At 43.3% G+C, this 22,675-nt stretch overlaps 1 protein-coding gene across 1 annotated transcript in view; it reads right to left on the bottom strand.

The window, feature by feature from the left end:
• MYO10 (myosin X) overlaps positions 1 to 21,118 on the bottom strand; it is a 457,089-nt gene extending 435,971 nt beyond the window's left edge. The window contains exon 1 of the mRNA XM_063922946.1: positions 20,701 to 21,118. Within this exon, the coding sequence (XP_063779016.1) occupies positions 20,701 to 20,721 (21 nt within the window). The 5' untranslated portion in view covers positions 20,722 to 21,118. The remainder of the gene's footprint in view (positions 1 to 20,700) is intronic.
• Between the last annotated feature and the right edge of the window lie 1,557 nt (positions 21,119 to 22,675).

Here is a 22,675-nt window from a genome sequence, read left to right as displayed (position 1 = left end):
TTAAGTGCTCGTTTGAAGCTTTGCAAGGTCAGGGAGAGTGTAATAGAGCAAGGGAGCTTGTTCTAGTGAAGAGGGGCAGCACAGGCAAAATATTGAATTCGCGCATGGGATGTAGTGACCAGGGTAGACGAGAGGCAACGGTTATTGGCCGACTGGATTGGGCGGGCGTGAGTATGTAGGGAGATGAGGTTGGAGATGTATGGTGAAGTGGAATTAGGGGGTAATTTAGATCTGATCACCGGGCTGCTAATTTTGCTGTCCTCCGATCAGACAATCGCCGGCTCCAGGAGGAGTGTAAATTCGTCGTACAAGTGTGCTATCGCATGTGTATGCCGAACTGCAAAAATCTACTTTGTGCAGTCTCTGCGCAACCCAGGACTTACTCCAGTGCGACGAGAACAGGCTGATCGGTGCCGGAGCTGACGTCAGACACCCTCCCTGAAAACGCTTGGGAACGCCTGCGTTTTTCTGGACACTCCCTGTAAACGCTCAGTTGCCACCCACAAATGGCCTTTTCCTGTTAATCACCTTGCGAACGCCTGTGCGATCGGATTTTTCGCACCATCGCCTCGCTGACCAGAGATATCCGTTGTTGTTGTCCAACGCGCGTGCGCATTGCGGTGCATATGCATGCGCAGTTAGGACCTGATCGCCCGCTGTGCGAAAATGCACATCAGCGATCAGATCTGAATTACCCCCTTAGAGAGGGCCTTGTATGTGAGGGTGAGGACACTGAAGAGGAATCTGTTGGGGAATGGGAGCCAGTGTAGGTTTTGTCAAAGGGGAGTGGCAGGTGTAGAGCAGCAGGAGAGGAAGATGTGGGGTTGAGAACAGATCGGAGTGGAGCGAAATGGGAAAGTGGGAAACCAGTGAGTAGAATGTTGCAAAAGTCGAGCTGTGAGATGACTAGTGAGTGGATAAGTTTAGTTGCACTCTGGGAGAGGAATGGCCTGATCCGAGCGATGCTGCGTAGCTGGAATCAACAGGATTGAGCCAGAGATTGAATGTTGGGGGTGAAGGAGAGGGAGGAGTCAAGAGTGACGCCCAGGCAGCGGAGTTGGGGAACAGGGGAGGTAATAATGTTGTTAACAGTGATAGAAATATTGGGTGGTTGGCATGTTCCAGTGCTGTGAGGCAATAATACTAACCAGTACACCATCCGAGCATCACAATGCAATATAAGTGTGACATTTTATCTTGGTATGGCTGACTGTACAGAGTGCATGTTAACAGAGGAACGGTGTGTCAAACACAACAGATGTCCCAATATTGTGACATGACTTAAAAATCCATGGTTCCCAGTGAGTTCAAAGTAAAAATGGCATCTCCAAGTGTGCATTTTAATATTGAATCAACCTACACAAGGTTTAGTGGTATATACATTCAATATAGTATGATTGGGTACATGGTGGGACAGATGTCTCAGACTAAAACATATTGCAGAGGTATTGTTAATCAATGCTACATTCATCGAATATATGTTAAGTAGGCTAAGGGAACGAACCGCTCAGCACACATCTCTCCCCCCGCTCAGCACAGCGTGATGTGTGCTGAGCGAGGGGGGGGGGGCGCTCACTTCACACAGCGCTGAAGTGAGCGACCTGCTAGATTGAGCCTGCATGCAGGCCAATCTATCACCAGCGATAGCGACACTGGGGGACATACACACGGAGAGGTCTGTGCTTAACTTCCAAGCAATCTTATCAGATTGCTTAGATTTTAAGCATGGAACTCTCCGTGTGTACCCCCTTAAAGATAACCCTCTCTACATATGGTAGTTAGAACTGTAGCTAACACTGCTTAAAGATATTGCATGCAATCTGAACTCAACATGGAATTTAAGAGGATTTACTTAGAGACAACAGGAGGTGTATTAGTACAAAGATTAAGGAAACAGAATTTTAACCCAATAAATACATATTAAATATATACAATATATACAACTATTCATGAGTTAGCTAGATGCATTCAGTTTTCATATTTGCTATGCTGTGAGATATCTGACAGAAATTAAATACCTTTTGTTTTTTTTTTATTATTATTATTATTACTGTTATTATCTTGTTAATATTATAAAGAGATTACTGTTTTTATTTTTTTTGTTAAATGTTTTATTTATAAAATAAACATCCAAAAATAAATAGATAAATAAATAAATAAAACGTTTAAATGCAAAACAATATTGTTTCTAATTTTAACATAACAATACGGGATAAGCAAGGAGCGGAAGAGAAGAGTTTAGATTACTGCTACAAACTGGTTATATTTAATATCATTTTGAGTGCAAGATGTTTATATGAGACCTAGGGGGTCTATTTACTAAGCCTTGGATGGAGATAAGGTGGACTGTGATATAGTACCAGCCAATCAGCTCCTAACTGACATGTCACAGGCTGCGTTTGAGCTGATTTCTAGCAGTTCCGGTCATTGAAAAAGAGTTGAATTCATTTTGAAATACAAGACATTATACAATGATGACATATCAAAGACCACTCTATGATACTAGCTTCTTATTAATGCTGACCATCAGCAAAAGTATCATGGTATATTTACTTATCAGCATATCTATGACCTGTGGATTCAAGTAAATGTAACTTCACCCTCTCTTGATATTTATGTCATGTTATTTAGGGTTTGGGGCAAAGCAATCATGTGTTGTCACCTATCAAATCAGATAAAAACATTTAGCAATCCAAAGTAGGCAAATACAAGATAATATTTAATTTACTGATTATATGAACAAAAGGACATGATTTCTGCAACATTTTACTTTTCAGTTCTTAAATAAATGTAATATAAAAGGAAGAGTGATAATTGTCATAATAAATAGCTCACATTGGGTGATACAATATACACTGCTCAAAAAAATAAAAGGAACACTAAAATAACATCCTAGATCTGAATGAATGAAATATTCTTATTAAATACTTTGTTCTTTACATAGTTGAATATGCTGACAACAAAATCACACAAAAATTATCAATGGAAATCAGATTTATTAACCCATGGAGGTCTGGATTTGGAGTCACACTCAAAATTAAAGTGGAAAAACACACTACAGGCTGATCCAACTTTGATGTAATGTCCTTAAAACAAGTCAAAATGAGGCTCAGTAGTGTCTGTGGCCTCCTCGTGCCTGTACGACCTCTCTACAACGCCTGGACATGCTCCTGATGAGGTGGCGGATGGTCTCCTGAGGGATCTCCTCCCAGACCTGGACTAAAGCATCCGCCAACTCCTGGACAGTCTGTGGTGCAACATGGCGTTGGTGGATGGAGCGAGACATGATGTCCCAGATGTGCTCAATTGGATTCAGGTCTGGGGAACGGGCGGGCCAGTCCATAGCATCAATTCCTTCGTCTTGCAGGAACTGCTGACACACTCCAGCCACATGAGGTCTAGCATTGTCTTACATTAGGATGAACCCAGGGCCAACCGCACCAGCATATGGTCTCACAAGGGGTCTGAGGATCTCATCTCTGTACCTAATGGCAGTCAGGCTACCTCTGGCGAACACATGGAGGGCTGTGCAGCCCCCCAAAGAAATGCCACCCTACACCATTACTGACCCACTGCGAAACCGGTCATGCTGGAGGATGTTGCAGGCAGCAGAACGTTCTCCTTGGCGTCTCCAGACTCTTTCACGTCTGTCACATGTGCTCAGTGAGAACCTGCTTTCATCTGTGAAGAGCACAGGGCGCCAGTGGCAAATTTGCCAATCTTGGTGTTCTCTGGCAAATGCCAAACATCCTGCACGGTGTTGGGCTGTAAGCACAACCCACACCTGTGGGCGTCGGGCCCTCATACCACCCTCATGGAGTCTGTTTCTGATCGTTTGAGTAGACACATGCACATTTGTGGCTTGCTGGAGGTCATTTTGCAGGACTCTGCAGTGCTCCTCCTGTTCCTCCTTGCACAAAGGTGGAGGTAGCGGTCCTGCTGCTGGGTTGATGCCCTCCTACGGGATCCTCCACGTCTCCTGATGTACTGGCCTGTCTCCTGGTAGCGCCTCCATGCTCTGGACACTACGCTGACAGACACAGCAAACCTTCTTGCCACAGCTCGCATTGATGTGCCATCCTGGGTGAGCTGCACTACCTGAGCCACTTGTGTGGGTTGTAGGGAGGTCATACAGGCACGTGGAGGCCACACACACTACTGAGCCTCATTTTGACTTGTTTTAGGGCATTACATCAAAGTTGGATCAGCCTGTAGTGTGTTTTTCCACTTTAATTTTGAGGGTGACTCCAAATCCAGACCTCCATGGGTTAATAAATTTGATTTCCATTGATAATTTTTGTGTGATTTTGTTGTCAGCACATTCAACTATGTAAAGAACAAAGTATTTAATAAGAATATTTCATTCATTCAGATCTAGGATGTGTTATTTTAGTGTTCCCTTTATTTTTTTCAGCAGTGTATAAACTTATTGATCTCTTTGAGGATGAAATGAGTTCTCAATCCTAATTTATATCACCACTAAAACATACCATAGCCTTTCATATACTGTAGTGTGTGTAATATTAGATCAGTGCCATATGGTTTTGTTTTGTTTTTCAAAAATGTATATATATTTATTTTTAATAGGTCCAAAATATGCTTTCAAACCTAAACAACTTGTGGCCAATCACTCTGGTGACTGTCTAATTGACTTAATTCTTCAGAGGTAATTGGAAGTAATTGAAAAGCCCTTCTGCTGCAGATGCTTATCTTTGGTTAGGGCTGTGTATGGCTTATATTACAGACACAGAGTGGGTGAGGGGCAGGGGGTGAAGGGAAAAGGTAAACAGACTTTTTTTAATGAAGTCTGTCTGTTTTTGAATACAGCTAAAACCAAGGAAAATTGTATTACGATGTTATAGAAAGGATAGTAAAACTCAACTGTGGCAATCAATACTGAAAAGATTTCTTGCATGACAATAAGAGAAAACCAAATGAAAACATAGTGAAGCAAAAAATCAATATTTGGTAACAAGCTAGTAAAGTAATAATATGGCAATCAGATTTGGATTTTTAGGAAAATCTGCATAGGCTCAGGCTAGAACATAAGAAATAGGGTAAACTGAAATAGAATAAAGTGGTGGTCAAGTAGTTTTTTTTATATGATGCAACAATATGTATGCCTCGCCTATTTTCTATCTAAAGTCATCATGTGGTAAATAGAAGTAATACCGCACATCCACCATTTTGTAATTTCATCAATTCTCTCACCCACAAAGTCCACAACCAGTCTTCTCCTCCCTACATCTCCACTTACAGTCCCTCTTTCCCAGTTTGTTCTGCAAGTGACCGTCTCCTCTTCTGCTCCATAATTACCACCTCCTACACTCACCTTCAGGATATCTCCCACACGCCACACCAACTCCATCTACTGACATGCCTCTCATGTAGAGATGTGCGACGGGCGCTTTTCGTGTTTTGTGTTAGGGGGTCATTCCGAGTTGATCGCTAGCTGCCGTTGTTCGCTGTGTAGCAATCAGTGAAAAAAACACGGCTAATCTGCGTATGCACCGCAATGCGCACACGTGTCGTACGGGTACGAAGTCCTTTGTGATTTTGCACTGGTTCTTGAGACGATTCCAATCACACAGCCGAATGCAAGGAGATTAACAGGAAGTGGGAGTACCTGGGTGTCAACTGACCGTTTTCTGGGAGAGTTTGGAAAAAAGCAGGCGCGGCCGGGCGTTTGCTGGGTGGGTATCTGACGTCATTACCGGGTCACTCGTTGCAGCAATCATCGCACAGGATTTGTAACTACAGGGCTGGTTTTGTGTTGCACAAAATGTGTTTGCAGGCGCACTGCTGCACAGGCGTTCGCACTCCTGCAAAGCAAAAATACACTCCCCCCGTGAGCGGCGATTATGCGTTTGCACGGCTGCTAAAAACTGCTAGCGAGCGATCAACTCGGAATGACCCCCTTAGTCCCCTCTTTTCAAGGAAATACAAATTTAGCCCAGTAAGCCTTTCCTCGTACTCCTGTGTTTCTATCCCTTTAATCAGTTTAGTAGCGCGCCTTTGAACTCTTTCGAGCTCCCCGATATCTTTTTTATAATATGGTTCCCAAAACTGAACACAATATTCCAGATCCGGACGTACCAATGATTTATACAGAGGCAGGATTGCATCCTCGTCCCTTGACTCAATACCCCGTTTTATGCATGCAAGGACTTTACCTGCCTTCTTTGCTGCATTTTGACATTGTGTACTGTTATTAAGCCTATTATCTATGAGCACCCCCAAATCTTTTTCCACCACAGTTACCCCTATCTTTTCCCCATTTAGAATGTAGGATGCAAGTTTGTTTCTAATCCCAAAGTGCATAACTTTGCATTTATCAATATTGAATCTCATTCCCCATTTAGACTCCCAAGTTTCAAGTTTAAATAAGTAATTTTGTAAAGACTCCACATCGACACAAGTCTGCGGCACAAACACCTGGCCCATCAAGGAGTGGCGCTGCAGTGGTAGACAGGATGACACTTAAAAAAACTAGTCCCCAAACAGCACATGATGCAAAGAAGAAAAAGAGGTGCAATGAGGTAGCTGGATGGCTAAGCTAAGCGACACAAGTGTGCAGCACAAACACCTGGCCTATCTAGGAGTGGCACTGCAGTTGCAGACAGCATTGCACTTAAAAAAAAACTAGTCCCCAAACAGCACATCATGCAAAGAAGAAAAAGAGGTACAAAGGGTTAGCTGTATGACTAAGCTAAGCGACACAAGTGTGCGGCACAAACAACACGGGACGTGCTGGAATTTGCCCAGCTGTAATACACGCACAAAATTGGTGGCACAGGAGAGCATACCCCTAAACCACACACACGGCAAAGCCTGTAAAATTAATTTGGATAATAATAACCCTTTTATTTGGAGTTATTATAATAATATGCAACACAGGCGAGCGTACCCCTACGCCACACAGGGCAAACCCTGTAAAAATTATTTGGATAATATTATAAGTAATGTATATAACCCTTTTATTTGGAGTAAATAATATACAGCACAGGACACCACCACTGGACTTATGGCAGCACAAGACAGCACCACTGGACTGATGCAGCACAAGACACCACCACTGGACTGATGCAGCACAAGACAGCACCACTGGACTGATGCAGCACAAGATAGCACCACTGGACTGGACTTATACGGCAGTACCCCTAGACTTACACAGCAGTACCCCTGGAGTTGTACGCAGTGTGAGACAGGATGGCACTTTAAAAAACTAGTCCCCAAACAGCACATGACGCAAAGAAGAAAAAGAGGTGCAAGGTGGAATTGTCCTTGGGTTCTCCCACCCACCCTTATGTTGTAGAAACAGGACAGGCACACTTTAACAAACCAATCATTTCAGCGACAGGGTCTGCCACACGACTGTGGCTGAAATGACTGGTTTGTTTGGGCCCCCACCAAAAAAGAAGCAATCAATCTCTCCTTGCACAAACTGGCTCTACAGAGGCAAGCTGTCGACCTCATCCTCATCCTCCGATTCCTCAACCATTTTACTGTGTACATCCTCCCCCTCACAGAGTATTAATTCGTTCCCACTGAGATCCACCATCACAGGTCCCTGCGTACTTTCTGAAGGCAATTGCTGGTAAAGGTCTCCCTGGAGGAATTTATAATTCATTTTGATGAACATCATCTTCTCCACATTTTGTGGAAGTAACCTCCTACGCCGATCGCTGACAAGGTTACCGACTGCACTAAACATATTTTGGAGTACACACTGGAGGGGGGGCAACTTAGGTAAAATAAAGGCAGTTTGTGCAAGGGCATCCAAATTGCCTCTTTTTCCTGCCAGTATACATACGGACTGTCTGACATGCCTACTTGGATGCTGTCACTCGTATAATCCTCCACCATTCTTTCAATGGTGACAGAATCATATGCAGTGACAGTAGACATGTCAGTAATCGTTGGCAAGTCCTTCAGGTCCTGACCAGATGTCAGCACTCGCTCCTGACTGCCCTGCATCACCGCCAGCGGGTGGGCTAGGAAATCTTATCCTTTTCCGCGCAGCCCCAGTTGCGGGAGAAAATTAAGGAGGAGCTGTTGGCGAGTCACGTTCCGCTTGAGTTGACAAGTTTCTCACCAGCAGGTCTTTGAACCTCTGCAAACTTGTGTCTGCTGGAAAGAGAGATACAACGTAGGCTTTAAACCTAGGATCGCGCACGGTGGCCAAAATGTAGTGCTCTGATTTCAACAGATTGACTACCCTTGAATCTTCGCAAAGCGAATGAAGGGCTCCATCCACAAGTCCCACATACTTTGCGGAATCGCTCTGTCTTAGCTCCTCCTTCAATTTCTCCAGCTACTTCTGCAAAAGCCTGATAAGGGAATGACTTGACTCAAGTTGGCAGTGTCTGAACTGACTTCACGTGTGGCAAGTTTGAAGGGTTGGAGAACCTTGCACAAGACGGAAATCATTCTCCACTGCACTTGAGTCAGGTGCATTCTCCCTCCTTTGCCTATATCATAGGTGGATGTATAGGCTTGAATGGCCTTTTGCTGCTCCTCCATCCTCTGAGCATATAGAGTGTTGAATTCCACCTCGTTACCACCTCTTGCTTCAGGTGATGGCAGGGCAGGTTCAGGAGTGTTTGCTTGCGCTCCAGTCTTCGGCACGTGGTGGCTGAATGTCGAAAGTGGCCCACAATTTTTCACTGGAATTATACGGCAGTACCACCATACTTATACAGCGGTACCACTGGACTGGATTTATACGGCAGTATCACTGGACTTATACACCAGTACCACTGGAATTATACGGCGGTATCACTGGAATTATACGCCAGTACCACTGGAATTATACGGCAGTATCACTGGATTTATACACCGGTACCACTGGAATTATACGGCGGTATCACTGGAATTATACGCCAGTACCACTGGACATATACGGCAGTATCACTGGACTGGATTTATATGCCAGTACCACTGGATTTATACGGCAGTATCACTGGATTTATACGGCAGTACCACTGGACATATACGGCAGTACAGGGACACCACCACTGGACTGATGCAGGATAACACAGCACCAATGCAATGGACTGGACTTATACAGGAGCACTGGACATATGGCAGCAGAGGACACCACCACTGTGACTGAACTGATGCAGCACAATACACCACCACTGAACTGATGCAGCACAACACAACACCACTGGACTGGACTTATGCAGCAGCACTGGACATATGGCAGCAGAGGACACCACCACTGTGACTGGACTGATGCAGCACAATACACCACCACTGAACTGATGCAGCACAACACAGCACCACTGGACTGGACATATACAGCAGCACTGGACATATGGTAGCAGAGGACACCACCACTGTGACTGGACTGATGCAGTACAAGACACCACCACCGGACTGATGCTGCACAACACAGCACCACTGGACTGGACTTATACAGCAGCACTGGACATATGGCAGCAGAGGACACAACCACTGTGACTGGACTGATGCAGCACAAGACACTACCACTGAACTGATGCAGGACACTGAGGACAGAGACACGTCCTCTCTCTACACTCTCTAATGCCGGATTGAAAATGGCGGCGACACGCGGCTCCTTATATGGAATCCAAACCCGCAAGAATCCGACAGCGGGATGAGGACGTTTTGCCTCGTTCTGGTTTCCGAGTCAGGTGGGAAAACCCGAGCCGGGCTCGGGTAGTGAAGTTCGGGGGGTTCGGTTCTCAGGGAACCGAACCTGCTGATCTCTACTCTCATGTCTCATGCCCAATCAAATGTGTCTTACCACCCAGACTTTAAATATGCCATCAAACTGGCAATTGCCCAACTCTGCTTTCTTATTGCCCTCTTCTCAAAAATGTACAAAGGTCGCCTAAATTGTAAGCTCTAATGAGCAGGGTCTTCTCCCTTCTGTATCCTCCATGTTAATTATGTAATTTGAACACTGTACTTATGTATATATGTACGTTATGTTCCTGTCTGTGCTATTATGTATTTGTTCAAATTGTTTTGTGTTACCCCTATGTATGGCATTACTTTGCAATTTCCATATGTGGTAAGCCCATGGTTAACGCGCCTTAACTCATAGCTCCCAGGTTAAGTGTTTGGAGCTATGGAGGCACTAGATGGTGCATTTAACATGGGTTTTTCCTCACAACTCCTGAGGCTGCAAAGAAAAAATCTGCATTACGTGCACCCTCTGGGGCTTACTGCGCGGGTAGTAATTAAATAGCTCAGGGCAGAGCTGCAACTGCAAGGTAAATCCCATGGCTTAATGAATCTGCCAGCTAATATGGAATTAGTGAACCCATTGCAAATGAGCCAGGTTACTGTTATTAGCTGAATCTTGACAACCAGCTTACTAAAATGTCTTACTTACAATATATGATGATAAATTGAAAAGGAGAACACAGTACTCAAGGGAGGTTTCTCAGAATGGAATGACCCTAACCCCGCCCTCACTCCCACCACCAAACACCTATTAACCTTATTAAAAAAATAAATAAATAAAATGTGTATATCAGGAGTAGATCAGATAAGGTAAATGAAATTTTGTTTTCGGTTCACAAAGTTTTATATAAAAAAAGCAAATCATTACAAAAACAGCTAATTAAGCATATCTGGACCATGACTGTACTCTCTACTCTGAATTAATTATCATAAGAAACATGTATTTACAGCACAAATGATTATTCATTATATCACCCAGATAGTATCAAATGGTAAACCAAAGAGTGTGAGCTCCCAGGATTTCCCGGTTACTCGGTAAAGTGAGTCACTGGTAGTCAGCAGGTTTGCAGTGTCAGTTAGTAAAGTCACAATTCTATTTAAAAATAAACAAGTGCTAACAAGTGGAGCAAGTCGGGAAGCTGCAGCCGGATCTTTATTGCTCAGCGTACTATATGCCTGGTTAATTATTAGCATTGCTTTCAAGTTCACTTATAAACGTAAGGAAAACAAATGCTGCTTCTTAAAGCAATGTTTCAGCTATAATAAAAGTGTTTTTTGATCTTAAAAGCTCATATACAACAGAGCGAACTGATTATACAAAGTAAGGCAGTCCTATGAAAAATTTACACCAAGTACAAAGCTTCACTTACAATGCATGTAAAAGCAGCATGTACGGCTCACACCTGCCTGCCTGGAAACTGCGCAAACAATATGCATGTGATCAGTCTTGTTACATAAAGCAACGTGTGCATTGTATGTGATGCTACATAATAACAGAAAACATGGTCCATTTATGTTACGGTATGAAGCAAATAATGTACACCTAAAAAAAAACTAAAAACTTTTAAAGAACATATAACAGCAAATCTTGTAGGGCTCTTGTTGGATAAATAAAAAGAAAAAAAAGGTTATGCAGGGTAAGGCCGTGTACACACGGTGAGATTCGGACTTATCCGATTCTCACTGTGCGACGGGGGGCCGGGTCGGCACTTAGCCAGTATCGCAAGCACATAATGAGTGTGCTTGCGATCCTGGTTCTGTGCGATTTGGCTAAGTGTCAATCCTGACTATCTCTTCTATAGAGATAGTCAGGATTGACTTGCTTGCACAGCCTATTTTTTCGGCCGATGCCGACCGCGCGGGGCCGCACATCGGATCGGGATCGCAAGGTGACTGTCGAGTTCTCGTTCATTAATGAACAAGAACGTTCATATCGTGCATGTTATCTGCCAGTGTGTAGGGCCCTTTAGATTTGGGTAGGGTGTGTTCAAACTGAAATCTAAATTGCAGTGTAAAAATAAAGCAGCCAGTATTTACCCTGCACAGAAACAATATAACTCACCCAAATCTAACTCTCTCTGCACATGTTATATCTGCCCCACCTGCAGTACACAAGGGGGGTAATTCAGACCTGATCGTAGCAGCAAATTTGTTAGCAGTTGGGAAAACCATGTGCAGTGCAGGGGGGGGGGGGATGGGGGGGCAGATATAACATTGCAGAGAGAGTTAGATTTTCGTGGGTTATATTGTTTCTGTGCAGGGTAAATACTGCCTGCTTTATTTTTACGCTGCAAGTTAGATTTCAATTTGAACACACCCCACCCAAATCTAACTCTCTCTGCACATGTTATATCAGCCCAAGCCCCCCCCCCCCCCCCCGGCGGTGCACATGGTTTTGCTCGGGATACGGCCGTTAGGTCGACACAGCTCAGGTCTACAGTCATTAGGTCGACATGCATTACGTCGACATGGTCAATAGGTTGACATGTGTTAGGACGACAGGTCGACATGAGTTTTTCACATTTTTTCTTCTTCGTTTTTTGGACTTTTTCATACTTGACGATCCACGTGGACTACAATTGGGAACGGTAACTTTGCCCGAAGCCGCGAGCCATGCGAGGGGACACGTTGCACTAATTGGGGTTCCCTGTTACTTTACGAAGAAAACGACACCAAAAAAAGCCCAAAAACCCATGTTGACCTTTTGACCCGTCAACCTAGTAACCATGTCGACCTATTGCCCCAGTCGACCTAATGTATGTTGACCTTCCATGGTCGACCTAATGACTGTCGACCTAACTTGAGTCGACACAACGACCCATACCCGTTTTGCCCAAATGCTAACAAATTTGCTGCTACGATCAGGTCTGAATTAGGCCCATAGTCCATGTGATAAGGATATCCATATACGAGCACAGGTGACTTAATCAGTACCTTAGTCAACTTGATTTAACCTTCTGGACTCAAGTATGGATATTCTTAAAACCATAGGAAACTCTGCACTACTCAATTATCATTCCTATCTGAATGATAAATGTCCCTAAAGATCATTAGGTGACATTTTAAGTGCACTATGTCGGACTCTCTCCCTATACACTAGATTTGTGGATCGATATCCAGATATAAATCTAGGTACACACTATACAAATATTGGTCCGACCTGACAGATATTGGGTTGTTGTACGCTGCACCAGGGTCCGATGGTGGTTCCAAAACTCATTGTATCAGCTCCCAATATCGTGAGTGCTGCACTCAGTATGTCGTTTATGTCGTGCAGTGTGTACAGCGCTTGGCCTGATGTCTAGTGTATAGTGTACAGGGACACTATCAGCAAAACAGCAATCATAGGGATCATTTAGAACTAAACGATTATTGATGTGTATGCTGTACATCAGACATTTTCTGGATCGTTTGGTCGTTCTGAATTGTACGGAATACAGCATAATTTTGCAGTCTTAGGGTGCGTATACACTATGCAGTATCGCATACGATCCAGCTGATATTGGCCGGTTCGTTGAGATATTGTATAGTGTATATGCTCGACACAGGATACGATGCGCGCTCCTGCAGGTCGTATCCTGCATCGCATGTTGGACCTGCATGCAGGTCCAACATGCGATATTGCTTACGAGGGCCAAGCTGCCGAATGCAGCATGGCCCTGCTCCTCTCCCCCATCGCAGCCAACAACGGCAAGTGTGTATGCACTTGCCAATGTCGGGGTCCCATCGCAGACGATGTCGTATCGTGCGAACATCGTTCTGATGTGTACACAGCCTTATAGTGTATACCGAGCTAAGGAGCAGTCCGACTGCTTTTGGATCGACCATCAACGCAGAATGCTGTGTACACATTGTGCAATAATCAGACTGATTATTGCACCGTGTGTACCCCAAATTAATCTTCACAAAATCAGTGTTACATTTAATTGGGATTTTGCACACAAGACCAACATAATTGTGGTACCACGTCTGCAGTCTCTCTAACTGTTCTCCAACTAGTGGGAAAACAGGCAAGGCTTATAAAAAAACACAATGAAATTCATTACTAGCATCATGCAAATAAACATTATACATATATGTGTGTGTCGGACAAGCGGCGGCACTCAGACGACTGAAATAAATTACTCATACACTGTGTATGAGTAATTTATTTCAGTCATCTGAGTGCCGCCGCTTGTCCGACATATCTGTTCCACCTCCGGTCCGGAGAGTGGTAATCGGAAGGCACCGACGCAAACAGTCTTCACAGAGGAGTGCCGGCTCCCAACACACTTAAATATATATATATATATATATATATATATATATATATATATAATTATAACAGAAGAACCATGATGCACACGTTAACATTGAGATCTAAGTAGTCTTCATAATATTCTAAGTACATATTGTATATGTGCAAATCCTCAAATCATACTAACACCTAATTTCTACAGTGCAAACAAGAACATTGAAAAGCATTGGCAAGTAAAAAGCCTAGACACTACAACAACTTCCAAAAACATATAAGAATAGTAATGTGTAGCTCCAGCTCCAGAGAAATGCTTGCAGGTCTCTAAAGCATTTATACATCAGTGCTGACTACTCATCATATTGATTCATACCGCTAAAACCTCACTGTGTAAATCATTTAGAACAGAGACGCTTAAAAAGGTGCAGTTAAATAGACGACCAATTATACTAATTAAAATAAAATGTGTTTACTAGGCACCTTATATTATCTGTGTCAGCAAATATGTTAAGTGAATGTTATCCCTGCTGTATCAATCTAAATATCCCAATTTAGAAAGTACTTTGATATTTAAATGTTCCCATATCTGTATAAAGGATATAAGAAACAAAACCAAAACATGTTAGATTAACTAGATTATGCACTTTCCTCAGCAATTAAACTGTTTCTATATATTGTATGCTAATATGTCTTATACTCCAATTTGTTAGTATAAGGTTAGACTTTCGTGTTGTGCAGCTATCTGCCTTGCAAAGACTTGAAAGCATCTAAACCAAGCACTATTTTAAGAGAACAATAAAAAATGTATTGATATGGGTGGTACTAAAATGTTAGGAAGCTGGACGTTGATGAGAAGAAAGAAGTGTCTTTTGAGAGCACAGCGTAAGTGTACACCTTGCAGACACAGTGAAAACACAAGCTTTCATACCTCTTGTGCAGCAATAATGGGCCGAATTCAGAGATGTACGCATACCCAACGGTTTAAGTACATTTCTAATGCATGTACAGTATCTGTACTGCGTATGTGCAGTATCTGTACTCCACAAGTGGCAGAAGGATTCACATGCTGCAGCCATTTGGATTTGGGGGCAGGGAAGGGGCAGCGATAGCCTGGATTTCAGAAAACAGGGACATGTTCATGCAGATAATCCAATGCTGCATATTCGGATGCAGCAGCGGATCAGACAAGACGGCAGGAGGAATATATTTACACAAGACCCCTTCTGCTGGCATTAGCATAGTACTGCACAGCTGCTGCGTACAAAGTGGCAGCGGCTGTGCAAGAGCGCCCATCTCTAAATCAGGCCCAATACTTGCTGCTCTCGGTGCCTATACATACTGCTCTCTAATGCGATATGCAAAAAGAAATAAAAATAAGAATTCTAATGGACGATAAAGGCAAATTGTCTATTGTGCCCCGCGTTGTCCATTACTAGTAGATTTTCAGAATAGGACAGATTATTTATCAAATATTTTAATATTTTTGCAGTTCTTAATATAACTAAATCCAACGTCCCAACACATTGATTCCGTCTGATTTGTTTCTTATGGCATCTAGTAGAGTAATCTTTTTCTATTCTACAGACCTCATAAAAATGTTGCCCACACACACACACACACACACACACACAAGAAAAGAAAAGTTGGAATGTATGTGCTTCCATATAAGCAAAATGATTATAAAAGTATAAGTAATTGAAACAAGGAAACTGTATAACAGGCAGAATTTGCACTATGTCCATCATTTCTCTTCTTGCCTCTACAAATCATATATTAAATTGTATAATTCTTATTATGCTTGATTTATATGGTGTAATCTAGTATCTGTAGTGCTATGGAGGGGAATAATTACATAAAACCACAGCTAATTCAATATAAAAAGTACAAAAAGAACCGCACAAGGGGATAAACTAAACGGTGAAATAAGATGATTTAGTCAGTGACATTAAAACTCTGTGACCCTGTGTGTCCTGGGGTGGGCAGGCAGAAACCATCACTTATCATCTTTTTATGGCTTGTGGCTATGTACTAATAGCATAAAGCAGTTGCAGAATGCTTATTAGCACTACAGATTACACTCCCCATTATTTTCAATGGGGATTATGATCTGCCCCTATGTACTAAATCCTGAAAAGCGAAGCTTTTCAGCGTTTGGCCACCTTAGCTTACATCATCTTCATGGTGCAAAACGTGAAAAACCCCTCCAAAATACCGGAGAAGTAACTCGCAGGGACATCGGTTATCGCTACCTCTGTCCCTGCGGGCTTCCTTACGTACATAGCGGGGATATTTTCATTAAAATACAAAGTGTTAATAATCACAGCCGTACCGCAATTATTAATACGTATATTAATTTCCTAAAGGAGACAGGGTATAACTGGGAAGAGGAGGTAGACCTGAGAGAAGGGAGCTAAGTGTGTGAGGAAAACTGAGAGGGCCTGGGCAAACATGTGTGTTTTAAGGGAGCATTTGAAGCATGCCACGCATGCTAAATGAGGAGCTATAGGTCCCTACACATTTGTCGATGCTCCGCCGCGGTGCCTGGTGGCCAATACGGTCAGCGGGCGACACAGCGGCGGGGGGTGAAGTTTCTTCACTCCCCCCGTCACCCGGCTCCATAGCACTGCACGCTAATATGGACAAGATTGTCCATATTGGCCTGCATGCATAAACGACGGGGAACCAACGATGAAATGAACGAGTCCAGGGCCGCAAATCATTCATCGTTGGTGCCTACACACTGAACGATATGAACGAGTTCTTGTTAATTAATGAACGAGAACGTTCATATCGTTCAGTGTTATCTTCCAGTGTGTAGGGCCCATATGAGTAACTGCACCCTGTCTCAAAAATCTATATATATATAAAAGGCAAAAAAGGAGATTGACTCACTGATTGACTCATCACAAAATCTCTTAACCACAAGGCCTACAATCTTGAAACTTGGCAGGTAGCTTCTCCTTAGGTCCCAGGTGCTTGCTAAGAAACGGTTTTACAAATGTCACTGCCAATCCACGGAAATCGCCAAAAATGGATGTGTGTTCCAGCATAACTCCGGAATGCCTGCAGCAATTTACACCAAACTTGGTACACATATGACTTACAATCTGGGAACAAACACTGTGGGGGTAACACACCCGTAGCTCTCCTAGGTGTGAGGCAGCAGCACAGAGTATTTCTGCAGACAGCGTAACTCTGGAATGCCTAGAGCAATTTACACCAAACTTGGTACACATATGACTTACAATCTGGAAACAAACGCTGTGTGGGTAAGACAACCCTAGCGCCCCTAGGGGTTGGACAGCAGCACAGAGTATTTCAGCAGTCAGCATAACTCCGGGATGCCTGGACCAATTTACACCAAACTTGCTAAACAAATGACTAAAAATCAGGGAACAAACACTGTGGGGGTAACTCACCCCTAGCACCCCTAGGGGTGGGCCAGCAGCACAGACTATATCAGGACATGCATGATATGTCAGTGACGACAGGGCTTCAAGTGGCAGTGGCAGTGACATGATGTGAGGAGTGGAATACCGGTAGCAGGAAGCCACACACTGACAGTCATATAGTAGGAGGAGCAGGGTCCCCAGCAGCACAGAGTATATGAGGAGATGGATGATATGTGAGGCAGGACAGGGCTGCATGTGAAAGGGGAGTGACATGATGTCAGGAGAGGAATGGAGGTAGCACGAACCCACACACTGAGAGTTATATAGTGGAAGTAGCAGGGTTCCCCAGCAGCACAGAGTATATCAGGAGATGCATAATGTGCTGCGCTATATAAGAAACTGTAAATCAATTGATCATTTCACAGGTGCACTGACATGATGTGAGGAGAAGAATGGAGGCAGCAAGAAGCCACAGACAGAGAGTCGTATAGTGGGAAGAGCAGGGTCCCTTGGGGGACCAAAAAGGGGTCCGGCCAATACACAAAGTGGGTCAGCAAGATATGCCTATATACTAGATCTCCAACCAATTTAAATTAACGAACAACTATAATCCTAATTTACCATCCTCATCCCGTAGAGAAGCATGGGTATTCAGGTAGTCATATATATATTAACACTAATCTATAGATTGTAAGATTGCGAGCAGGGCCTTCCTACCTCTATGGCTGTCTGTTTTTACCCAGTTTTGTTCTATTACTGTTGTTCCCCAGTTTTGTTCTATTACTGTTGTTCCCCAGTTTTGTTCTATTACTGTTGTTCTAATTGTAAAGCGCAACGGAATATGCTGCACTATATAAGAAACTGTTAATAAATAAATAAATCTGTTAGTTTTACCCCTATACAATTCTGACAATGTTAGTTGATGCCCTGGGACACAAGGAAATATAACTTTTCTAGTTGCTGGGAAATGTCATAGAAATGAGTCCCATTAGCAATATTACATGTAATGCAACATTCAGGTACGTAAAACATTCAGGTACGTAAGGCCCCTACACACAGCACGATGAGTCCCCAAATGTCACAATGCGCGGTTGGGGAGACATGCTGTATTCGGCAACATGGTATAGTTCTTCACCTCCTCAGGTCTTTCTGCATGCTCAGAAGATCTGATGAGACGACCAACTCGCGGGTGTGCTCATTGGCATTGTTATCACCCGTACACACAGCACTTTTTAAACGTTGTGCCATCCCGATCGGTCGGAAACGCCCATATCGTGCCGTGTGTGGGGGCCTTTACTCAAAAAGTAGTGTTTTACATACTAGAAAATTCTGTAAACTATGTTCCCTAAAACCAAATATGACTATGTGGTTGCTTAATGTTGAATGAACAACACTTAATTTTTGAATACGGTGTATTCAAAAATTAAGTGTTGTTCATTAGTCTTTTTCGTGTGATTGGGAGTCACCAGAATACACCCAGGCAGCAACCATTTCACATTAAGCGCTATTCTCTGTTCCATCTATATTTTGCTTAATGTTGAATGTCTGTCTGCTTCTACAGACATTATCAAGTACAAAATGTGTTTTAAACAAAGTGGGTGCTTACAAACATTGCCAAACTGTCCTATCAGTTTCTTCTTACATAATCTATGAATTCCAACAAGAAAATCTCATAATTGGCTTGACTTGTACAGTAGGCTCAATTTTTGTGTCATGACTATGGGTGGGATTTTGTCTCCAGAGTCTATGAACCTTGACATCAATGCACAGAATTTAAAAATATATATAAAACAGATCCAGAGCATCGATGGTAGAATCAGGGAGGAAACTTTGTTTTTATTTTCTTCTATGATTTTTAATAATATCTGTTAATATGTGGTAATATCCATTAGGTTCACTGATACAGCAGTGCTACAAAGTTGGCTGCTAGTCCTCCACATCCTGCCCACTTGTACAAGGGGTGGGCACACAGCACTGGCATACCACAGACATGTGTGACATGATGTGAACTCCTGACAAATGTCGCTTTCATTGTAATTGAAGACAGCAGATTTTTTTCTTGACTGTAGCCATTACTAGCTCCAGTATGAGAAAGACCATGAAGCAGTCCATTCAACACAGTTCTAGATAACAAATCGCATGAGTTATGTGGATGATGCAGATGAACTTGTATAAACACATTTTCCGTGAATATGTTACCCTAGAACTCACCTTGAATTACTCCTAGAGAATTTCCATGCCAGTTATATTTGAAATATAAATAGATATTTTTTAAATTAGTATGTTCCCCATTCAAGTATTTATACTGCAAGAAGTTAAATTCTTACATCTAAACTTCAGTGCTGGAAGCATAGAGAGGAAACGAATGCGGGACATAAAGTTTATGACAGTAAATAATTTGATTTAATCGCTGACAGATAACTTGAGAGGTTCCACTTTTTAATCACAAGCTAGAGATGTGTTTGAGGATGATATGGAGGTGGTACAACAGCTTTCCTTTTTCCCCATATTCTTTGCAGACATGCTTTTCTGTCTCCAAGGTCTGCATACTCAGGCTTCAGATATCAAGGTACCCCTCACAGGAAACCCAAATTTTGCTAGAAGGAAATACCAGACCTTTGTGGGAACTCAGGCACCGTGCCACTGGCTTGTGTCAGGCACAGCAGATTTGTATTATTGTGTACAGAGCTGGCCACTAACAAATCATCACACCTAAATCCATACAAAGAAAACATACAATAGTGGCAGGCTGTGCTTGTTTCCAGGACAAAGGTGTTATTAAAACAACATATAAGATACTTCCAAACAGTACTGTGGAAATGAGCTGTATAGAAGTAAAGGACAAATAAAGTGTAGCGACCCAGTTAGTATGTCCTTTAAACATCTGGGAATGTTTTCTATCATTTTCCTGTTACATGAGGGGAAAACAGGAAAGTCTAGGCGACCGGAATAGTCTACAATTTTCAGAAGACTTCCTAGAATTCAGGAAAAGTTGAGAATATTTGTACACATATTTGTACACAATACTCTAAGGTCCCATTTGCTGAATGTCATGAAACAGAATGCAACACCGACCCACCCCATACATAGACACCTATGCAGGGGGGCAAAGCAGCATACATAGTCCACCTGCACTACCTACAAAGGATAGTCACCCAAAGACATCTATGGGCACAGAGTGATCATGTGGTCACTTCATTCAGAAGTTTGTATTGGCACCATCACCCACAACCAATGATGTGTTATACAATGCCCCAATAAGTACACAATATTCACACTGATTCACACTGAGCCTTGCATTGCATGTCTGATGATTAAACAACAATAAACAGTAAAGCCCACCAGATGTGAACTCACCTCGGTAAAGAAATTGTCCATTGTTGAGTGTTCCAGTCTCAGGAAGCCTAGCCTACAGTAAGATCCTGGTACACCATGTGCTACACGTATGTGTTATGTGTAGGTAGAGTTATTCCATTCCACTCCTACCCAAATCACCAGGGAAGGCACCTAGATCCGGAGTCTTTGTTTTACCTGCTTCCCTGCGCAGAGGCTAGCTGCAGTGGGACTGCTTCTTACACATGTTCCCCCTCTGCACAGCAATAAGCAGTCGGGAGTGAGAAGAGCCTTCTGTACAGCAGCAGGAGTGAGTCAGGCTCCCTGGTGTCTCGGGAATCAGATTGTGTGCAGCAGACTCCCCGATCTCTGTCCCTGCTGCTGACTCTGTGCTCTCCCCGGCAGCAGCAGAGTACTCTATAATACTACTACACTGAGTGAGTGACTTTGCTGGGAGCCTGGCCCTCCCCAGTCACACAGTGTGAGATCCCTCCTCCCCCGGAGGCTGCAGGCTATCAGCTCTGTCCTGGAGCCGTTCCTTGTATTCATATACACACGCATTAGCATAGGTTCCTGTCAAAGGTGCGTTTGTGCATTTTGTAATTGTTGTCCAAATTGACCCCTCAGTGGCCTAGATTAACAACTGGATAGCGGGGGGCAGACAGGATGCAGCGGGTGACTGAATAGGGCAGTGTGTGTGGGACAGAGAGGCAGGAACAGCTGGAGAAGTTCCATCATGATAGGCACAGAGACCTCTCACACTCTGCAGTGAAAACGCTTCTTGTAGAAACGATGGGGGTCATTCCGAGTTGTTCGCTCGCAAGCCGTTTTTAGCAGCTTTGCACACGCTAAGCCTACGCCTACTGGGAGTGAATCTTAGCATAGTAAAATTGCGAACGAAAGATTCGCAATATTGCGAAAAGACATCTCTGTGCAGTTTCTGAGTAGCTCCAGACTTACTCGGCATCTGCGATCAGTTCAGTGCTTGTCGTTCCTGGTTTGACGTCACAAACACACCCAGCGTTCGCCCAGCCACTCCTCCGTTTCTCCAGCCACTCCCGCGTTTTTCCCAGAAACGGTAGCGTTTTTTCCCACACGCCCATAAAACGGCCTGTTTCCGCCCAGAAACACCCACTTCCTGTCAATCACATTACGATCGCCTGAACGAAGAAAACGCTGTGAGTAAAATTCCTAACTTCATAGCAAATTTACTTGGCGCAGTCGCAGTGCGAACATTGCGCATGCGCACTAAGCGGAAATCGCTGCGATGCGATGAAATTTACCGAGCGAACAACTCGGAATGACCCCCGATGTGTCGGGGCTGTAGCTGCTAGTATCGTGACTAAAGTACAACATGTCTGATATGTTGCTTAGAGAGGTTCAATAACTACTATTTTTTTCATATTTCATTTCAGCTGCCTCAGCTGGGTCTATGTAGGTCTATGTATTATATTCCACCCACTGTATCAGCCGTTGTCACTGGACTAAGGGACTTTTTGGTCTTTTCTCAAGTGCTAATGCCACTAATAGCCCTCTCCTATGATAGCTATATATCGACTATTTAACATGTGCCATGCAAGTGCTGCCATTGCTCTCCGATTGCTATCGTTATCTCAGTAGGTGATTCATTTGTTAAGTATTTTTTACATTCTCAAATGAAACCCTTTTTCTTAATTTTTTCCCCACAAAATATTTATGTGCGTGTGTGACTGTCACCGGTAATCTGTATCACACCCGTGTGACCGTACAAGGGGGGATGTACTATCTAAATTTCACAGTGATAAAGTATCAGCCAATCAGCTCCTAACTGCCATGTCACAGGCTGGGTTTGAAAAATTACAGTAAGGAGCTGGTTGGCTGGTGCTTTATCATCATGAAATTTATCACTTTCCAAGGCTTAGTACATCTACGCTCCCCCTAGCTAGAAGGTCACACATTTGTAGAAAGGAACCTGATAGCTGGAGATGTTGTAATTCTATGCTTAATGCAGTTGTATAAT

The sequence above is a fragment of the Pseudophryne corroboree genome, chromosome 5 (assembly GCF_028390025.1).
Source record: "Pseudophryne corroboree isolate aPseCor3 chromosome 5, aPseCor3.hap2, whole genome shotgun sequence".
NCBI classification, from domain to species: domain Eukaryota; kingdom Metazoa; phylum Chordata; class Amphibia; order Anura; family Myobatrachidae; genus Pseudophryne; species Pseudophryne corroboree.
The sequence above is the reverse complement of the archived record's forward strand: the minus strand, read 5'-3'. Positions and strand labels throughout refer to the sequence as shown.